The following is a 20,002-nucleotide window of genomic DNA, read 5'->3' on the forward strand; positions in this document are numbered from 1 at the left end:
ATTAATTAATAATTTGACAATTCAGAATTACGCTTTTAATTTTATTAAAATCGGAAAACGATATCATATAACTGCCATAGGAACTATCAAATAATTGAGCTGCAAATCATCATAGCTTCAATGTAAACATACACGCAAGTCAATCATAATTTTAATGTTTTCAAGAATTTTTATTTTTGCAATAGCTGCAAGGGTATATGAACTTGCCGAAGTTTGCTTCCTTTCTTGTTTTATTTTCAAGCTACAAAAGAAATGTTTTTTTAATAATATGTTTTTGTTTCATTTGAGAAAACTTCAAAACACAGAACAAACATTTTTACATAGATTTTTGACCACTAGTTTACGAATTCGGATTATAGAGGCAGACGCAAGCTTGCATTAGCTTCATTGCTTTCACGCATGTGTGTATGTAGAAAAAATGCAAAAAGTATGCAAAGTAAAGTTGTAACATTTCTATTTTGTAATTTATTTTAAAAATTCGTTTGACTTTTTTCGGAATTTTTCCAATTTTTTCTTTAGTTTCTGCTTCCCTAAGAGAATTAAAAACAAGAAAGGAAGCAAACTTCGGCAAACCGAAGCTCATATACCCTTACAGCTATTGAAAAAATTAAATATTCTTGAAAACATTAAAATTATGATTGACTTGCGTGTATGTTTGAATGTAAACATATAATGATGATTGCAGCTCAATTATTTGATAGTGCCTATGGCAGCTATATGATATAGTTTTCCGATTTTAAAAGAATTAAAAGTGTAATCCTAAACTGTCAATTTATTAATAAGTCAAAAAGAACAACAACATTTTTTTTTACTTATGAATTTTATTTATTGAATCTTCTCTGAATTGAGACTAACAATAAGTATATAAAATCTTAAATTAAAACTATATCTGACAGTCAAGATTACTGACTCGAGATGTAATAACTATTGCTGAGCTGGAAGGTCATTTCGTTGTAATCGGGTCCGGTTGGAAACCCTGGCTAGGCCCCTGGCGAGCTGGTTTGGATGAGAAGTTAGTTTGGTGTGGTAGGACGTTCTTTGTTTTGATATTTAATCTTTTACGGGTAGAACGCCAAGATCTCTGTGGATGTTGTCGTTCCGAACATACCAAGGTGCCCCAGTGATAGTTCTCAGGATTTTTGATTGTGCTCGCTGGATAATATCGATGTTACTGCTGCTCGCGTTTCCCCACAATTGGGAGCCGTAAGTCCAGACTGGCTTAAGCGTTGAATTGTAGAGCAGGACCTTGAAGTCTATGAGCAAATGAAGGCTATTGGATTTTAGTTTTAGCTTCTATTTGTCTCCGCCATGTAAGTCTCCTGTCTAGGTGGACGCCAAGGTACGTTACATCGTCAGCTTGTGGAAGTGGCGTGTTATTCAAAGTTAGCGGGGGACACGTTTGTCTTTTAAGAGTAAACGTTATGTGTTTACACATTTGCGCATTTATTTTTATACGCCAGTCTGATAACCACCTCTCCACTACCACGAGATGATCAGCTAGTAGTGCTGTTGCCTGAATTGGGCATTTGGACCGACTTAGGATCGCGGTATCGTCTGCGAATGTAGAAGTAGTTAGCCGCTTGTTCGTGGCAATATCTGCGGTGTAAAGGAGAAATAGAGTTGGACCAAGGGCGCTACCTTGAGGAACTCCAGCCTCTATCGTGTAATCGTCCGATATTGTAGTGTTGCATCTCACGGCGAAGGCTCTGTTGTAAAGATGAGTGACTTGATCTATTGTTCCTTGGCTTTCTCGAAAACCAAATTGATGTGCCGGAATAAGGTTGTGCTCTTTCAGATGTGGGATTATGCGCGTCAGAAGGCATTTTTCGAGCAGTTTTGACAGACACGAGAGTAAACTTATCGGTATGTATGAAGCTGGTATTGTGTGATCTTTTCCTGGCTTTGGGATCATTATGATCACCGACTTTTTCCATTTTTTTGGGAAGTAGCCAAGTCGTGTTATCCCGTTAAAGAGTTTACAAATTACCTCAACTGCACAGTTTGGGAGTTCAATTAGCATCTTAGGAGTTATTAGATCACCTCCTGGGGCCTTTTTTGATTTTAATTGCTCGCTGATGACTTTTGCAACTTCGTTTGGTTGAAACAGAATTGGCGCCTTCTCAGTTCCAATTCGAATTGACGGGGACGGTAGTGTGAATGAATTATTTGTAAAGTTTGGCAGAAAAAAATTTCGAAGGTGTAAAGCAAATGTTCAAGCTCTGTCTTTGTCGCTTCTGGCCCAGCTGCCTGAAGAGTCTCTTATGGGAATTACTGTTTCGGCCGGCGCACTTAGATTTTGGTGGGCCCTCCACAGGGGATGCTTGGTGCTGGTGGGTGAAAGTTTCTCAATGTACTGGCGTTGTGCTTTTTCTTCTTCGTGCCTTAGAGCCCTGGTAAGTCTGCGACCAGCTTCCTTAAGACTATGTTTTGAGGATGGCGATCTGCTGGTTTGCCAAGCACGCCTCAAACGTCTTTTCTCCAAAACAAGCTGTTCGATTTCAAGGTTAGTTTTGTGTTGGTGTGTGTGCCCATCCCTCCCTTGCGGTGTAGAGACTTTGGCTGCTGCGATGAGTACAGACTCCAGTGCATTGGCATAGCAGTCGATGTCCTCCTTGAAGTTGAGCTGTGGAGTTAGTTCAATGTGGGAACTTACGTACTTTTTGAACTTCAGCCAGTTGGTTCGATGCGACGTCAGCCTGCAAGGGTGCTCGATTAATTCCGGGCTTTGAAGAAGAGTTATTAGCACTGGTGAGTGGTCCGATGATAGATCCAAAAGCGATTTTGCAGATATTAGATTGCGAGGAATATTTTTTGTCACAGCAAAATCAATTAAATCAGGTAGTTTTCTAGGATCTGTTGGCCAGTATGAAGGACTGCCTGGTAAAACGTAGTCCAGTTTATTGCATGTTTTGATGGGTGCATTATATAGTTGCCTTCCTTTTGGGGTCACAAGGCGGGATCCCCAGTGTGCGTGCTTGTAGAAGTCCATGAATTGGTCTTCTGAGACTGTAAAGCGGGGTGGGTAGTAGACAGCGGCAATGGCAAGGTTGCAGTTTCCCAATTGTATCTTTTATCGATGTAGCTTGCAGATAATTTTTTGCAAACCGTTGGTGAAAGTGGTGTTTGATGCGGTCTCTTATTAGGAAGCCGGTTCCGCCATGTGCTTTACCATCTGGATGATCGATGCCGTAGAACGTGTATCCCCGTATTTGCTGGTGAGATGCGTTTCTGCCAGCAACATAACGTCGATGTGGTTTTCGTTCAGAAATTGAGTTATTTTAGGTATATGCCGTGATACACCGTTGGCGTTTCACAGAGTTATTCGGAGGCTAGGCATAATTTATTTGGACTGCTGAGCTGCAAGCATTTGTAACAACATATTTTGGTTTTGCATTAGAGTTTGCATGGTGGTTTTCATGAAGGACATAAATTCCATCATATTTTGTTGCATAGTTATCATCATAGTTTCCATGTTGCTTTGTGGCTGCCCCATGGCCTGCTGTATGTTATCGATTTTCGGCTCTATGTGAGCTGTGCCTGATCTTAGAGCACTGGCGTAGGAAATGCCGTTGGTGGTAATTGAAAATTAAAAATGAATTACAAAATAGAAAAGTTACATTACTATATGTCGAAGAGCTAACAAAAAAAATTAATAAACAAAGTTATAATTCTTATTTTTTTTTCGATTGTTCCCATGGGATCAGAAGTTTTCAACGCAGTGAAGGAGACATTTCCGCTGCAAAAAATTATATATCTTATTGATCAGCATTACTAGAAGAGTCGACCTACCATGTCCGTGTGTCCGTCCGTCTGTCCGTCCGTCCGTTTCTAAGCAAGCTAGTCTCTCAGTTTTAAAGCTATCTGCATGAAAGTTGTCGGACAAAAACGAAAAAAAAAAATAACTTTTTGGTTTTTTAATGTTTTTTTCATTCTTCGGAAAATAGAAACGATTTTACATTTCAGAATAACGGCTTAATTTTATTAAAATCGGTCGACAATAACATAAAGCTCTTATTAGAATTATCAAAATAATAAAAAAATATATATTGCAAAAAATGTAACTTTTCTATTTAAATTTTTTTTTTTAATTTGCTTGGACAAAGTTTTAGTTTTATAATTCAAAATTATTAATTCAAAAAAATTTTATTAACATCAGAAAACAATATTATATAGGAACGATCAATTAATTGAGTTGAAAATGATCGTAACGCTTATAAATCGATATTTTTGTGTTGTAAAGAATATTTAATTTTTATAATACCTGCAAGGGTTTTTTGTTTTTTTTTTTTTAATTTATTTGTTTTATTATTCCGATTGTTCGTATTCCGATTGTTCGTGTTAAACACCATTGCAACGGCCAAAGTTCGATGACTTTTACTTTAATTACAATTTATTAGAATTCAAGTTATACAAAAGTATTTATAAGTTTAGATATAAAGCATATCGCTAGGTATGACTATGGCTTGTAATTGCCATCGTAAACTTATTTTTCTTATAAAATATACAGCTAAAATTATTATAATTACAACTGCTAACATTAACGATGTATGACCAGTGAGATGATGAAAATCTAGTTCATGTAATTTTAACTTATGTTTTTTCAAATCATCTAGTTAATTTAATAAGTTTTTAATCTCTGTTTTATGATAAACTTTTAGAGTACCTAACGGATTCCAACCACTTTAGGTTTTTCTTTTATCTAACCTGTGGAAATGTCAAGCTCATAGTTCCCATCTGTTACATCAGTCTGGTCGACTTTTTTAAGCCCAACTACTTTTTGCCAATAAAATTATTTTTTCTCAATCTTATCTTATGATCGATTGCACTATCTAGTTTGCAGAGTACTTTTGGAACTAGTTTGCTAGAACTCGGTTCCCCTAAGTCAACTTCGTCAGCTTTGCTCAAAATTCTATTTATCCTCTTCTTGATGCTTGTGAAGTACAACATCATCTGCTCGTAATTTCGAATGATTACTTTTACATTCGGCTCTTAACTCATGATACTGCCTCATAAACTCTTATGACTTACACGGTAGCTCCTCAAGGGCCTTAATGGCATTTGAAATGTCTACATGCATTTTTATTAGGGCAATGGTTTGGGCTGACAACAATTTGATTATTTTTTTATATGTAACTTATAAAATGTAATTTAAGCTAATGCCGCTCTCGTTGCCGTCTTCGATGATTGGTTGTAGCCGATGACGTCTCTGATCTTCGCTGCAGTAGTTTTGCCCCAAAGTACTTTGTTGTCGCTCTTGTTGATGTTGTTGTAGTTTATTGCCGCTCTTGTTGATTTCCTGTTGTAGGTTGTTGCCGAAGTTGCTGCTTTGGATACGTCCTGATGATTTTCCAACGGCGATTTTTGTTGATTTTTAGCTTAGAGTTTTTTTCAAAAGATTTTTTGTTTTGTCACTTTTTAAATCTCTCTTACTTTTTTATTGGGTTTGTAGTTTTTCGGTTTTTTTTTTTTTTTTGTTTTTTTTAACTTTCAATAACTTTTTCGATGTTTTAGCCTCGAATACGATAATTTTTGAAGGTACTTTTTCAACATTTCTGGCCCCGAAAACGCCACAAAAAATATAATTGCACAACGGAAAAATTTATTATTATTTAGAACTTTTCGATTTTTCGACCACCTTTTTAAAATTTTTTTTGTGTTTTTTTTTGAGTTTTAAAAAACAGAAAATATTCTTTTATATACTTTTCTTTTTTTGAAATATACTCTGCTTCTTACCACTGGTGGGGAAAAACAAGAGTCAATTATTTTTAGCAACCTTTAGCAAGCGTTTTACTTTTCAAAGTAGTGCTACGAACTGCACCCATGTCTTGTTTTGAGTAACAGATCGTAAATTACCCAGAGCTCATAAAATTGTATACTTCATGATTATTTTTGTTTCTCATACAAAAAATTAAAAATAACTCGTTTTTTTCGGTCTTCTAACTGTAAGGGGGTACTCTGGTCTAGAAGCCTGAATTTAAGGCATTTTTTTAAGTAAGATAAAAATGAAATGAATAACATTTTTTCCTCATTTTAAGAAAACAAAAAAAATTAAAAAAGAAAAAAACTCCATAGTCGCCAAAATAAAGGCCGGGTCATTAGTAAAGATGCCATTATCGGGTTGACCACCTGCAACAAAAAATAATTAAAAAACACAAAACGGCGTCGACCTGAAAAAAAAAAATGTTTTTAAAAATACTTATAAACAAAATTTTTCCGAGGCATACGCAATAGAGAGTAGTATAAACAAGACATGAACCAAATTTCAAAGGAATCGGTTCAGTAGAACTTGAAATATTATGTCAACCACCACAAAAAAAGTAGTTTTGAGAAAAACGCATTTAAAGATTAGGAAACGATTCTAATGGCCCGGACTCTAAGTCACTTATTTGGCTGTGTCTCCAAAAATAATTCGAGTTTCGAAAAATACATTAAGGATCGTTCGAAAGTCTAAACTTTCAAAATATGCAAAAAAAAAATAAATAAAGAAGATGTTTTTAACTTTTTAGACCAGTATACCCTCTGAAACGTTTTAAGCAAGCTTTACATTACTTATGTACATACATACAAAGCAAGTAGGGCGTGCCATAAAAAAGTTTTTCTTTATGTGTAAGGTTTTCGGACCGTGTGAGTTACACATATATGTACAGTTGCGGTCAAAATTTCGTTTATCAGCGACATGTCCGCGTCTGACGAAATCATATAGTTTTTCCTCGACAAACTTACTTATGCCACTTTAAAGCTACATAAGTTCACCAGAGGTAATTTTTAAGCTTCATAATGACGTTTAGCAGCGACATAATTTCGCGTAAAAAAACGACATAAGTTCGCGGACCAAATGTACTTGGTGAATTGTGGCTGCGGAATTATGTCCCTATGCCACTATATCATATAGCTCCCATTCGGCTTGCCGAATTTTGCTTCCTTTCTTGTTTCATTTCAAGTCTTTACACTGAAAAAATTATAGTACCATTTTCAATGTGGAAAAAATTAAAAAAAAGATATATTTATAAAACAATAAATAATTAAACAAAAAGTAAAATAAAGTCGCAGTGATATTTTTCTGCGAAGAAGAAATTCATTTCTGCCAGCAACAAAGACAAGAAGTGATTTCTGGCAGTGCAAATTTTCGGCAATCCAACAACAAAATGCCTTAATATTAGCGCTTCTTTGCTATTAGATCAATGACAAAAGAAAAACATAAGCAATGGGCTTGGGCACCTCTGCTCTAGTATTTTGGTTGAATTTCAAGGCTACCGAACTGCTCATATTTCGAACTTGTTTTGGTGGCTCGAGTTATGAAAGTACGACTGAATCTAACTAAATAGGCTTGGCATGCGACATGCGAATGCACCATAGCGCACACTCTGCATTTTTTTTCAGTTGGTTTGAATGCCATGTAACTGAGAGCACGCCTGGCTGCCGGTTTAAGGACTCGACTTGACTCGGCGCCAAGGTCCTTTATCACAGCAAAAGTTGTTGCATGGCCAACATACATACATAGGAACCCAACCTGAAAGAGAGATCTCTCTCGCTCGCTTGCGGGTCAATTATAGCGCTTTGCATGCCGCGAACGGTTGCGGTCCATCATCCATCCTTTGGACGACGTTCCCAGTTTCACTGAGCACAATGGACACCCGCCCGCCCGCTGCAGATGCGAGAGCCAAACCAAATTTGTAGCTTGAAGTGGCCCCAGTAAGCTGGCCATGTGTCAGAATATATGAATTTTTACCTCTAACGCCAATTAGACATTAGACGTTGCATAGTCGAAAGCCTTCAAGTCGCACTAATCTCTGAAGTAAATATACTAACTAGCAATTTCGACTCGGCTTTTGATGCTAAACAAGATTGTAGATATTACTGTCTGTCCATCTGTCGGTTTGAACGTCGAGATCTCAAAAACTATAAAAGCCATAGTTTTTTTATTTTAAATGTACATTCTAGCTGTGTACATGAAATTGCAGCGCAATTTTATTTTAGAACAAGAGAGAACGCTATAGTCGAGTTTCCCGGCTATTAGATATTTGACTTCAAACTTCAAAGTATTCCTCCTTCCCCCTCTAACAGTTCTATTGTACTGTCTACTGTCTGCTTATAGATATGAACACATTTTTGTGCCTACTGATATATATGACGGAAAAACACACAGAGTCTAAAACCTGCGGCCTAGCATGGCTCATAGTGCCAGAACATACTTTCACGATTTGTGGGCGTTAGAGTGGGCGTGGCTCTGTTTTGAAATAAACTTGCCCTGCCGAGGAACTACTAGAATCTGCATGACAAGTCCCAAATCTCCAGATTTTGAATTTTTCGAAATCTCGACGTTCATACAGACGGACAGACAGACGGACAGACAGACGGACATGGCTAGATTGACTCGGCTTTATATGGTCGGAAACGCCTTCTTTTACCTGTTGCATAATTTTTAACGACTACATATACTACAATATATTTTCTCTACGAGTAACAGGTATAATGAGCCCATGCACAAAAATGGTTAAAATCGAGCTAGTATTTTATAAGTTATTATGAATACAGTTTGGCGAATTTCAAAATACAATAGATAGTCGACAGATTGAAGCCATGAATTTCCATACCGAGCCACTACTAAAAAACATTGTTCATCAGCTTAGCTGCAGTTGAAAGAGCGAAAGAGAGCAATAGGAAAGATCTGCTAGTGATAAACTTTTATAGTTGCACCATGGGCTATAGAGATTAATCTAGAATACTACATATATTAAAACAATTTTAGTATATGTCTAATATGTCTAATATGTTTGTGTACTTTCATTTAATCGCTTTCTGCTTGTAGTTCATTGCTTTTCTTCTGTACCTTTAAGGAGGTAAATGGTATGATAAGCCTTTTTCCTTACGAACGTATGATATCACTATGGACGACAGTACGTGTAGTGGCAATGCACACCAAGAGCGTGTGCATAGGAGACTACTACTATAAAGCCACAGAATTGAAAATCTTCTGTGATGGTCCGATCGTGACGAGAAATACACCACATCAAGAGGTATCGCTAAATGAATAAGAATATCATTCCAAGACTTTAGGAAAATTGATTGGCTTTGGAGAAAGGGCAGTGAAAGTGACATACTAAAAATGTTTTCAAGTAGAGTACCTGAGCTTGGGTTGGTAAAATATTACACTTTTTTTTTATTAAATTATTATTCAAAATATGCGTCGAACGACACCAAATTTGCTTGGATCCCCGTTTAAAAGTTAGTCAAACAATAAGTTTTTTTTTGTATATTTAAAAAGTACAAAAGATTTCTACATAGTTTCTCAGGCAGGCCGTTACAAAAAAGTTTGCTCTACGACTTTTTGAAAAACTAGCTTATTTAGCGGGAAATCGCTAAAAACAGCTAAACTGTGCACGGTTATAACTTCTACAGACAAGGGCTTAAGTCTTAAAAATGGTTTTGTCAAATGCCGATCACGAAACCTTAACATTATTGGTCTAAATAAAATAATTTAAAAATTATTTTCTCATTTTGGAGAAGTTAACGCTGCTTAGGCAAGAACTTCTTCCTGAAAGTATCCACCTCCAATTTGGTGAGGAAAATGGTTTCAGGTTAAAGGAAGAAACATTTTCATTACATAACTGTAAAATATTAATTATTGTTTTAAATTTAAAACTAAATTTGATTTAAGCAAACATATTTGAAATCAGATATTTGACAAAATAATGAGCAAGATGTTAGTAACATTGAATGCAACGAAGTTATTCAAATTTTAATGTTCTATAGGGCCAGATAACTTTCTCGTTAATTTGTATATCCTTACAAATGGAATTTTGATTGCATTCAGAAGGACACATCCCAACCCTAACAGCATCATTAGGAAAGTCGATCTAGCCATGTCCGATTTTTTGTCCACTCGTTTCTACGCAAACTAGCCCATCAGTTTTTAAACTATTAGTAGAAGTTGAAACGAGCTGGATTGGACGACTATATCCTACAGCACCCATGGGAACAATCGGAAAAACATATAAAAAAATTATTATGTCGCTGTTTTTTTATACCCTTGCAGAGGGTAATATAATTTCAGTCAGAAGTTTGCAACGCAGTGAAGGAGACATTTTCGACCCTATAAAGTGTATATATTCTTGATCAGCATCACTTGGAGAGTCGATCTAGCCATGTCCGTCCGTTTCAAAGCAAAGTAGTCTCTCAATTTTAAAGATATCTGCATGAAACTTTTCCAAAAGTTGTCTTTCTATTGCAGGTAGTACATAGGTCGGAACGAGCCGGATCGGACGACTATAGCATATAGCTACTATAGGATATAAATGAAAAAAATTATAATTTTCCTGTTTTTAATTTGTTTTTTATTTCTTCGACATATAGTAATGGTTTAATATTTTAGAATTACGGTTTAAATTTCATCAAAATCGGACGACATAAAGCTCCCATGGTAGGAACAAAATAATAAAAAATAAATTTAAATTAAATGTAACTTTTCTGTTTTGTAATTTATTTTTAATTTTCAATTACCACCAACGGCATTTTCTACGCCAGTGCTCTAAGATCAGGCACAGCTCACCGAGAGCCGAAAATCGATTACATACAGCAGGCAGCCACAGCATGGGGCAGCCACAAAGTAACTTGAATTTATGGAAATATGGAATTTATGTCCTTCATGAAAACCACCATGCAAACTCTAATGCAAAACCAAAATATGTTGTTACAAATGCTTGCAGCTCAGCAGTCCAAATAAATTATGCCTAGCCTCCGAATAACTCTGTGGAACGCCAACGGTGTATCACGGCATATACCTAAAATAACTTAATTTCTGAACGAAAACCACATCGACGTTATGTTGCTGGCAGAAACGCATCTCACCAGCAAATACGGGGATACACGTTCTACGGCATCGATCATCCAGATGGTAAAGCACATGGCGGAACCGGCTTCCTAATAAGAGACCGCATCAAACACCACTTTCACCAACGGTTTGCAAAAAATTATCTGCAAGCTACATCGATAAAAGATACAATTGGGAAACTGCAACCTTGCCATTGCCGCTGTCTACTGCCCACCCCGCTTTTCAGTCTCAGAAGACCAATTCATGGACTTCTACAATTCACTTGGAGAGCGATTCATAGCAGCATACAACGCCAAGCACACACACTGGGGATCCCACCTTGTGACCCCAAAAGGAAGGCAACTATATAATGCACCCATCAAAACATGCAACAAACTGGACTACGTTTCACCAGGCAGTCCTACATACTGGCCAACAGATCCTAGAAAACTACCTGATTTAATTGATTTTGCTGTGACATAAAATATTTCTCGCAATCTAATATCTGCAAAATCGCTTTTGGATCTATCATCGGACCACTCACCAGTGCTAATAACTCTTCTTCAAAGCCCGGAATTAATCGAGCACCCTTGCATTCTGACGTCGCATCGAACCAACTGGCTGAAGTTCAAAAAGTACGTAAGTTCCCACATTGAACTAACTCCACAGCTCAACTTCAAGGAGGACATCGACTGCTATGCCAATGCACTGGAGTCTGTACTCATCGCAGCAGCCAAAGTCTCTACACCGCAAGGGAGGGATGGGCACACACACCAACACAAAACTAACCTTGAAATCGAACAGCTTGTTTTGGAGAAAAGACGTTTGAGGCGTGCTTGGCAAACCAGCAGATCGCCATCCTCAAAACATAGTCTTAAGGAAGCTGGTCGCAGACTTACCAGGGCTCTAAGGCACGAAGAAGAAAAAGCACAACGCCAGTACATTGAGAAACTTTCACCCACCAGCACCAAGCATCCCCTGTGGAGGGCCCACCAAAATCTAAGTGCGCCGGCCGAAACAGTAATTCCCGTAAGAGACTCTTCAGGCAGCTGGGCCAGAAGCGACAAGGACAGAGCCTGTACATTTGCTTTACACCTTCGAAATGTTTTTCAGCCAAACCCTGCAAATAATTCATTCACACTACCGTCGCCGTCAATTCGAGGTGGAACTGAGACGGCGCCAATTCTGTTCCAAACAAACGAAGTTGCAAAAGTCATCAGCGAGCAATTAAAAACAAAAAAGGCCCCAGGCGGTGATCTAATAACTCCTAAGATGCTAATTGAACTCCCAAACTGTGCAGTTGAGGTAATTTGTAAACTCTTTAACGGGATAACACGACTTGGCTACTTCCCAAAAAAACGGAAAAAGTCGGTGATCATAATGATCCCAAAGCCAGGAAAAGATCACACAATACCAGCTTCATACATACCGATAAGTTTACTCTCTTGTCTGTCAAAACTGCTCGAAAAATGCCTTCTGACGCGCATAATCCCACATCTGAAAGAGCACAACCTTATTCCGGCACATCAATTTGGTTTTCGAGAAAGCCAAGGAACAATAGATCAAGTCACTCATCTTTACAACAGAGCCTTCGCCGTGAGATGCAACACTACAATATCGGACGATTACACGATAGAGGCTGGAGTTCCTCAAGGTAGCGCCCTTGGTCCAACTCTATTTCTCCTTTACACCGCAGATATTGCCACGAACAAGCGGCTAACTACTTCTACATTCGCAGACGATACCGCGATCCTAAGTCGGTCCGAATGCCCAATTCAGGCAACAGCACTACTAGCTGATCATCTCGTGGTAGTGGAGAGGTGGTTATCAGACTGGCGTATAAAAATAAATGCGCAAAAGTGTAAACACATAACGTTTACTCTTAACAGACAAACGTGTCCCCCGCTAACTCTGAATAACACGCCACTTCCACAAGCTGACGATGTAACGTACCTTGGCGTCCACCTAGACAGGAGACTTACATGGCGGAGACAAATAGAAGCTAAGAAAATTCATCTAAAACTAAAATCCAATAGCCTTCATTGACTCATAAACGCTCGCTCCCCCTCTGCCTGGACTTCAAGGTCCTGCTCTACAATTCAACGCTTAAGCCAGTCTGTACTTACGGCTCCCAATTGTGGGGAAACAGCGAGCACAATCAAAAATCCTGAGAACTATCACTGGGGCACCTTGGTATGTTCGGAACGACAACATCCACAGAGATCTTAGCGTTCTACCCGTAAAAGATTAAATATCAAAACAAAGAACGTCCTACCACACCAAACTAACTTCTCATCCAAACCAGCTCGCCAGGGGCCTAGCCAGGGTTTCCAACCGGACCCGATTGCAACGAAATGACCTTCCAGCTCAGCAATAGTTATTAGAGCCCTTACATCCCGCGTCAGTCAACTTGACTGTCAGATATAGCTTTTTAATTTAAGATTTTATATACTTATTGTTAGTCTCAATTCAGAGAAGATTCAATAAATAAAATGCATATGTAAACAAAAAAAAAATTTTTTTAATGCTTTTTGACTTATTAATAATTTGACAGTTTAGGATTACACTTTTAATTCTTTTAAAATGGGAAAATGGTATCATATAGCTGCCATAGGCACTATCAAATAATTGAGCTGCAAATCAACATAGCTTCAATGTTTTTCGACATATAATGTTTATTACTTATCCCGTAGCCACGGCCGGTCGGATTCTCTTCAAAAAACTTACGTATTGCGGTGCGTAAAGCCTGGACTCACAGTAATAGCTGTAAATCATCATAGCTTCAATGTTTTTAAACATATACGCAAGTCAATCATAATTTTAATGTTTTCAAGAATATTTAATTTTTGCAATAGCTGCAAGGGTATATGAACTTCGGCTTGCCGAAGTTTGCTTCCTTTCTTGTGTATTTTAAATTTTGTGCCTGAATCAGCTGCTTGGCACCAGTGTTGCAAGCTTTTCACAAGTAGTGTTCGGGAGCAAAGTTGCCAAAGACGATGAAAAAGGTCCCAACACAACACGCTTTGCAAAACCAAAAACCCTTTTAAACTAAGTTAGACAATTTACACTTCTAAAAACAAACCGAAAAGCGCTTGCTAAAAATAGGTCCCAAGAAAACAATTTTTTTTGTTTCGTACCATGGCAGCCCTGGCTTTGTTTCTATCAAATTCGTTCGGAAACTAGAACAGGGGCGGCGGATTTGCAAAACTCCAGTAGGTTAGAATCGAAGCGAATCTGAGGTGCCATCACAAAAAAATTTTTAAAAAGTCAAATATGTTACTATTAACCAAATCTGTTTTGCAACAATGTTCTTAAAACATCAAAGAATAAGATAAAATTTCATAAGCACTTCAAGTTATCGCAAAGTATTTTAAAACAATTAATTTCTGTTCTTGCGGATCTGAATCCGTCAGCCAAATGCTTGGCGAAAAGTTTCTGTGAGATTTTTGCGGAAGTTAACAGAGAATTAACAGAGGGAACATAGATTCCGTTCAAATCTTTCGGAAGTGAAAATTGGCACAGGTCTGATTATCTTTTGTGGAAAGAGATCCTTTTTGTATACAAGCAATCATCTATAAAATCCTATAAAACATTAAACATTTTAAAACCTTTAAACGTTGTTAATATGATTATTTAATTTTTTATCTTTCTTTAGTGGTAAATTCCGCTGTCACCAGCTGAGTTTGCTTTCGTAGACGATGTCATTTATAGTGACACTGCAGTTGGCTTGGTGAAGGATAGTTGTGTTTTCTAAGTAGAAAGGTTTTCTGCAATCAGAAGAGATGAGAGTTCTTGGTATGTTTGATACCAGGAGAAGGTTATTTCGCAGTAAAAGCTGTCCTCTACTCTTGGGCATTTTAGCTTGTAAAAATACATTATTTCCCTGTCGTAGGCAACATACTCTAGTGTGTTTATGAATTTAGTAGGTATTGATCGGCAATGGTAGGAAATGGGACAAATTATTACTAGTTTTAGAAACAAATGGAACTTTAATACTAAATACAATTTTATCGTGCTTGTAGTACGCTTGTAGGCTAATTAATTCATACATGTGTTCTATTGATTTTATGGTAACCGATTCGTTCTCAAATGTATGTGATATAGTTTCAAGTTCCTCTTTTGATAAAATAAATTTGGAAAATGTGTTAATTCTTGCCAAAAGGATGCTTTCTGAAATGTCATTAACGTGTTGGAAAAGTACATCGATATTATAACCAAGTCTATTAAGATACTGAATTTTGATTAAGTTGTTTTCGGCTTTTATAATTTTGTTACCATAGATTCCGTTGTTAAAATAACTATATTATCTCTTGTTTTTTATTTATATGATCAGTAATGTTTTTTAATTTTTTTACAACAAAGGTGTTTAATAGGTTTTGGCGAGATAATTCGATTTGGGTGTTTTGTTTGATATAAAGAATCTTTAATATTATTTTGTGACCGTTAATAATCCTCCTTTCCCCCTATTTTATTTTCACTATGCTGAGGTTATCGTTTAAGTTCAAGTGCCTTGCTGATACCGATATAAATCTAAAAGTAGGGAGAAGCAAAATATTTTTGTATTAAGTTATTGTTTTTTAAGTTTTGATATAGGGTGTCACTTGATATTATCTCAAGGAGCTCTGTGTTATTTTGTGATGTTTTGATTTTCTTATTAATTTTACTTCTTGTTTGGGGTCATGTTTTGATGGTTTAGTTTTTTATCAAGAAAATTTGTTTATAGAGAGTCACTAGATAGTCTCTCAAGGAGCTCTGTGTTATTTTGTTATTTGTTTTTTTTTTTAATATTTTCTCAGTAAAGTTGTTAAAAGATAGAACTCGTTCTGTTTGTTTGACATTTGTCGTCGCTGTCCACAACCTTCTCAAGTAGCTAGCTAGAGCGCTTGACCGAATTTCGATCGGCAGCGGGTGGCTGTTTTACCCTGCACCTTCATACGATCCGTATGCCAATGGTTCGCCGCCGGCCACTGCGATACCCTTTTGTCAATGTCGTCAGTCGAAAGTTACGTAATTGTTATTGACCCGAGTTTTTCCATTTGCGCCAGCTCCCCCTTTATATAGATGTTTACCAAGACATTATAATTTATATTTATTGAAAAGATTTTTCATTTAAAAAGGTGCACATTTAATTGACAAATAAAAGTGTAAATTATATGCCAAATTAAATAAACTGAGAAATATTCTTAGCTGTGTATATTATGTTTGTATTAATAAATAAAAATATAATAAAACTGTTAAGAATGAACATAAATTCAAGAATAATATTTAGAGTTAATTTATAAAAATAATAATATGAATACTACATGACCTTAAATTTAATGTATCTGATACATGTATATAAATGTTTAAATTGCACATAAATCTAGGTATAGGGCGCTTGACAGTAAGTCAAACGCAACGCACCTACCCCTTTTTATTTCCATCGACGAGAGCTCTCATTGTGGTATTATGGGTTTGGAAAATTAATTATACACATATGCATAAGTATATGTATAAATTAATTATATGTCCTGTTTAAGGATTTATTTTAAGACGCACTGTACTGCACGAATGAGAAGACTTTGTAATTGCGAGGTTTGACCGTCACGGTTTATTTCCAAAAGTACATTAATAAGTACATTAAAGCTAGCCCTCTGCCCTAGAAGTGCTGACCCGGCTGCCCATGCATGATGTTGGGTAGCCGCCGTTGCATCGGAGTGCATTGCCCGCTGATTGCGCTGACCGAAGCTTGGGATTTTGGCAACGTCGTTGTGCAACGTCCGTAGGTGTCGGTGGCCTTGCATTATTTTATACGTTTATGCATGAACCTCCGTGTTGCTGTGAAACCGTGTTAACTTATATATGCCAGTTTAATTAAGTGGCTCTGCAGCTGGGGTACTGTCACTGTTTGTATCGGTATTAATGAAAAATTCTTAGGCTTGGAAATAGCGTAAGCAGAAATATAAAAAGAAATAGTTTCGTTAACAATTTACTCCAATTTACTCTAATTTATTTCAGTCATTAGCGAAGATCCCGAATTTACAGATGTCATCGAGAACATAACCGTGCCTGCGGGGCGCAACGTAAAATTGGCTTGTTCGGTGAAAAACCTCGGCTCTTATAAGGTAAGTTAAAATAAGTGTTAACGATTCCCTCTTTTAAAAACAGTATTTCTTTTATGGAACGAAAAATAGTTTTCCTTCCTATTCCCTTGCAGAGGGTATATTAATTTTAGCCTGAAGTTTTCATCGCAATGTAGGTGATGTTTCCCACATGTTTTCGCCCCTGTTGCGAATCCGCCGTTCCTCTTCTAGTTTTCAAACGAATTTAAGGGTTGCAGGGGTTGGCATGCTACGGAAAAAACACGTATGTTCAGTCTACTGAACATTGCCCAACAGCAGATCATTCACGCATTCCAAAGCTGCAGAGAGAGTGGCGGAGCGAGGAGGAGCAGTCTGCCATCGCGAACGGCAGTGAACGCACGCCGCCGTTCTAACGATTTTGCACTTGTAGTGATTTTGTACAACCTGAAGTTTGAATCATGAAATCTATTATCTGTATTTGTAATTGCCCAGGAACTGTTCTTACAATGACCTCATGTTAAGCCCAATATCGGAGGACACAACTGTGCATGGTGACATGGTGAGGGGAACCTACAATTACATAAAGATTTCTGCAGTACAAACGATACCTAAGCGCTAAAACTACGACTCCTTCTTCGTATATTTCTGGGTGAGTGAGCGAGTTGTGTGCGAGACAAGCTTAAAACGTTAAAAAAGGTGCACAGTTTGAGATGCATTGCGACGTCTGGCTTTCCACTAGTTAACAAGGCTTCCGACTCCAAGTTTCCATCTCTAGATAAACTAGTGAGTTTGCAAGCAGATCACCACCAAGCTTTAAGCCCATGCTGAGAAATTTTTGTAAAGATTCGCGAGCGAGAAAAGCACAAATTTATTTAGAAAAAAAAACTTGAACAATTTGAGGAACTATGAACTGCTTTTCGAGGCACACATGTTCATGTCAATTTAGATGGATTTGAAGTTCCTAGCTACAAAGAATTTGCAACAAACGCGTATTGTGCTCTTGTCAAAGACTATCAGAAGATCGGATCAGAGGTTCCAGCTCAACAATCAGCGGCACCTGGGAGCCGACAACACTTACCTGAGCGAAATCAAAATATTAAATCAAGGAATCGCTGCCAACAAGCTGTGATATGTAAGCAAGCTTACATTTGTAAATTATGCAGTTGCTTGTGGATTAATGATTAGAGGATACAATAACCTTCGACTAGTTTTCTCACACCATTTGAACACAATATACTCGCTGCACAGGCTATAAAAGGATACTGAAGCTCGTCTTACGACTGCATTATTTACTTAAGTTCAACAGACTTTAGCAGACGCGTTCGAGTGCATTATACACAAAAGCAAACATGGTGTTTAAACAGCTCATGTCATCACTGCGGCGGCGATTACGTATTGCGTTGTTGTCCAGCTTTTCTGGCGTTGGAGTGATACAAGAAAAATATAGTCGCACAGTCTTTCTTGCTGCACCAGCAGCAGAAGCTGCCGAGCTCTAGCTTTGTTTTGCAGCGCCGATCCAAGCTTCTACCGCTCGAAACGAATCGATCTCAGTCCTGCTATCACAAATCATGTTGCCGGATATTAGAGATGGGTTGCTTCATGAGCCCATAGCTCAATGCACTTGTTTTTGATGGATATTATCTGGACAAGCCCAGCCGAATTGCACTGTCATCGCATATCTTTGGATACCGATTCGCTGCTTAAGGAATAGGATCTCTGGTGCGAATCAATTATTCAGAAAACTCATCTGCAACGACCGGATGGCCGGTAAGTAATGCGACTGCCATTTAAATAATATCTTGGTCCAACCATGGTTCTGGAAAAATCTCACCAAATGGGACTGAATAAATTCATGCAGTTGCAAATGCGTCTGTCTGGCAGCCCAAAACGATAGAAACGGTACGTGGATGAGATTGATTCGTATTTTCTGCTAAACCAAAGCGCCCCGGCCGTGAGCAATGAAAGCACTTCAGCACCAACAATGGCACCAAACTTTATCGGTGCGGACAACCTGATGAAGGCGATGTTCGCTCAGCTGAAAGACGACTACCAGAAGTTGATAGCGCCCAAATTGGCTTCTGGAAGTGCTTATCCCGGCAATCTTTTTTTTTTCGGTGGAGTCACCGATTGTTGGCGCCACCGGAATATCATCCCCAATCTCCATCGTTTAGAGGACTGTTTCTTACTCAGCAGTCACTTTTGGGAAGCTTGGAGTCGCTCATCTACAGCAAAGACCAAAGTGGTTCCAAAAGGCAAGCCTAACGTTTTCGGGCGTGTCATTGAGCTACTGGGCGGATGCCTTAGTCCGTGCAGTAGCACCTAAGACCAAACAAAGACAATTATAGCGTTCGGTCTCAAAGCTCTGTATTCTGCCAATTCATGTTTAATCGCATTCAACTATGTACCAACAACTGTTAAAGATATTGCTTGCGCCCTTCTTCTTCTTCTTCTTCTTCTTTCATTTTCGTTCTACAAGCGGAGTCAGTCTATCATCGCAGAATTTGCGATTAAGACAAGGACAAGCAACAATTTGTCATGCAGGGCTAGTATTGGCGTATTTAGTCTACTGCTTGTCCCACAGGAAGCAAAAACTACCTAACAGCTGATCGTTCACCCATTCCAGAGCTGCAGTGAGATAGTGAGAGGGCAGCGGAGCGAGGGAGAGCAGTCTGCAATCGCGGTCTAATGGTGTTGTACAATAAGATGTTTGAAAAATTATACTTATTTGAAATTTATTGTCTGTGCTTGTAATAGCTATCTGCAAAAACTTAAACAAGATGCATTTCTATTGCACGTAGTATATAAGTCGGACTATCGTTCATATAGCTCCCAGATGAACAATCGGAAAAATAATGAAGAAAAATTGTAACTTTGCTGTTTTTTATTAATTTTTTTTTTTGTATATTCTTAAGGATATATCCATGGTTAAGTGTTTCAGAACTTCAGTTTTAAATCGCGAATAACTTTATCATATAATCTTTTTTTGCACAAAGCGCATTTAAAATTTTGAAGGTATTTTGTAGAATGACACCCTAGTTGCTTGGATTCGATGCTCCGTTTAAAAGTTATTAAAAAAATATTTTTTTTGTATATCTCGAAATAAACATTTTTCGGTAACTGTTTGTAAAAA

At 37.7% G+C, this 20,002-nt stretch overlaps 1 protein-coding gene across 2 annotated transcripts in view; it reads left to right on the plus strand.

Annotated features, from left to right (window-relative positions):
- The window catches only part of LOC128253197 (neurotrimin-like), a 192,453-nt gene that overhangs the window by 64,726 nt on the left and 107,725 nt on the right, over positions 1 to 20,002 (plus strand). For both annotated transcript variants that reach the window (XM_052981423.1, XM_052981421.1), the window contains exon 3: positions 16,808 to 16,914. In XM_052981423.1, coding sequence (XP_052837383.1) covers positions 16,808 to 16,914 — 107 coding nt within the window. The remainder of the gene's footprint in view (positions 1 to 16,807; positions 16,915 to 20,002) is intronic.

This window comes from Drosophila gunungcola, assembly GCF_025200985.1.
Source record: "Drosophila gunungcola strain Sukarami chromosome 2L unlocalized genomic scaffold, Dgunungcola_SK_2 000007F, whole genome shotgun sequence".
Lineage (NCBI taxonomy): Eukaryota > Metazoa > Arthropoda > Insecta > Diptera > Drosophilidae > Drosophila > Drosophila gunungcola.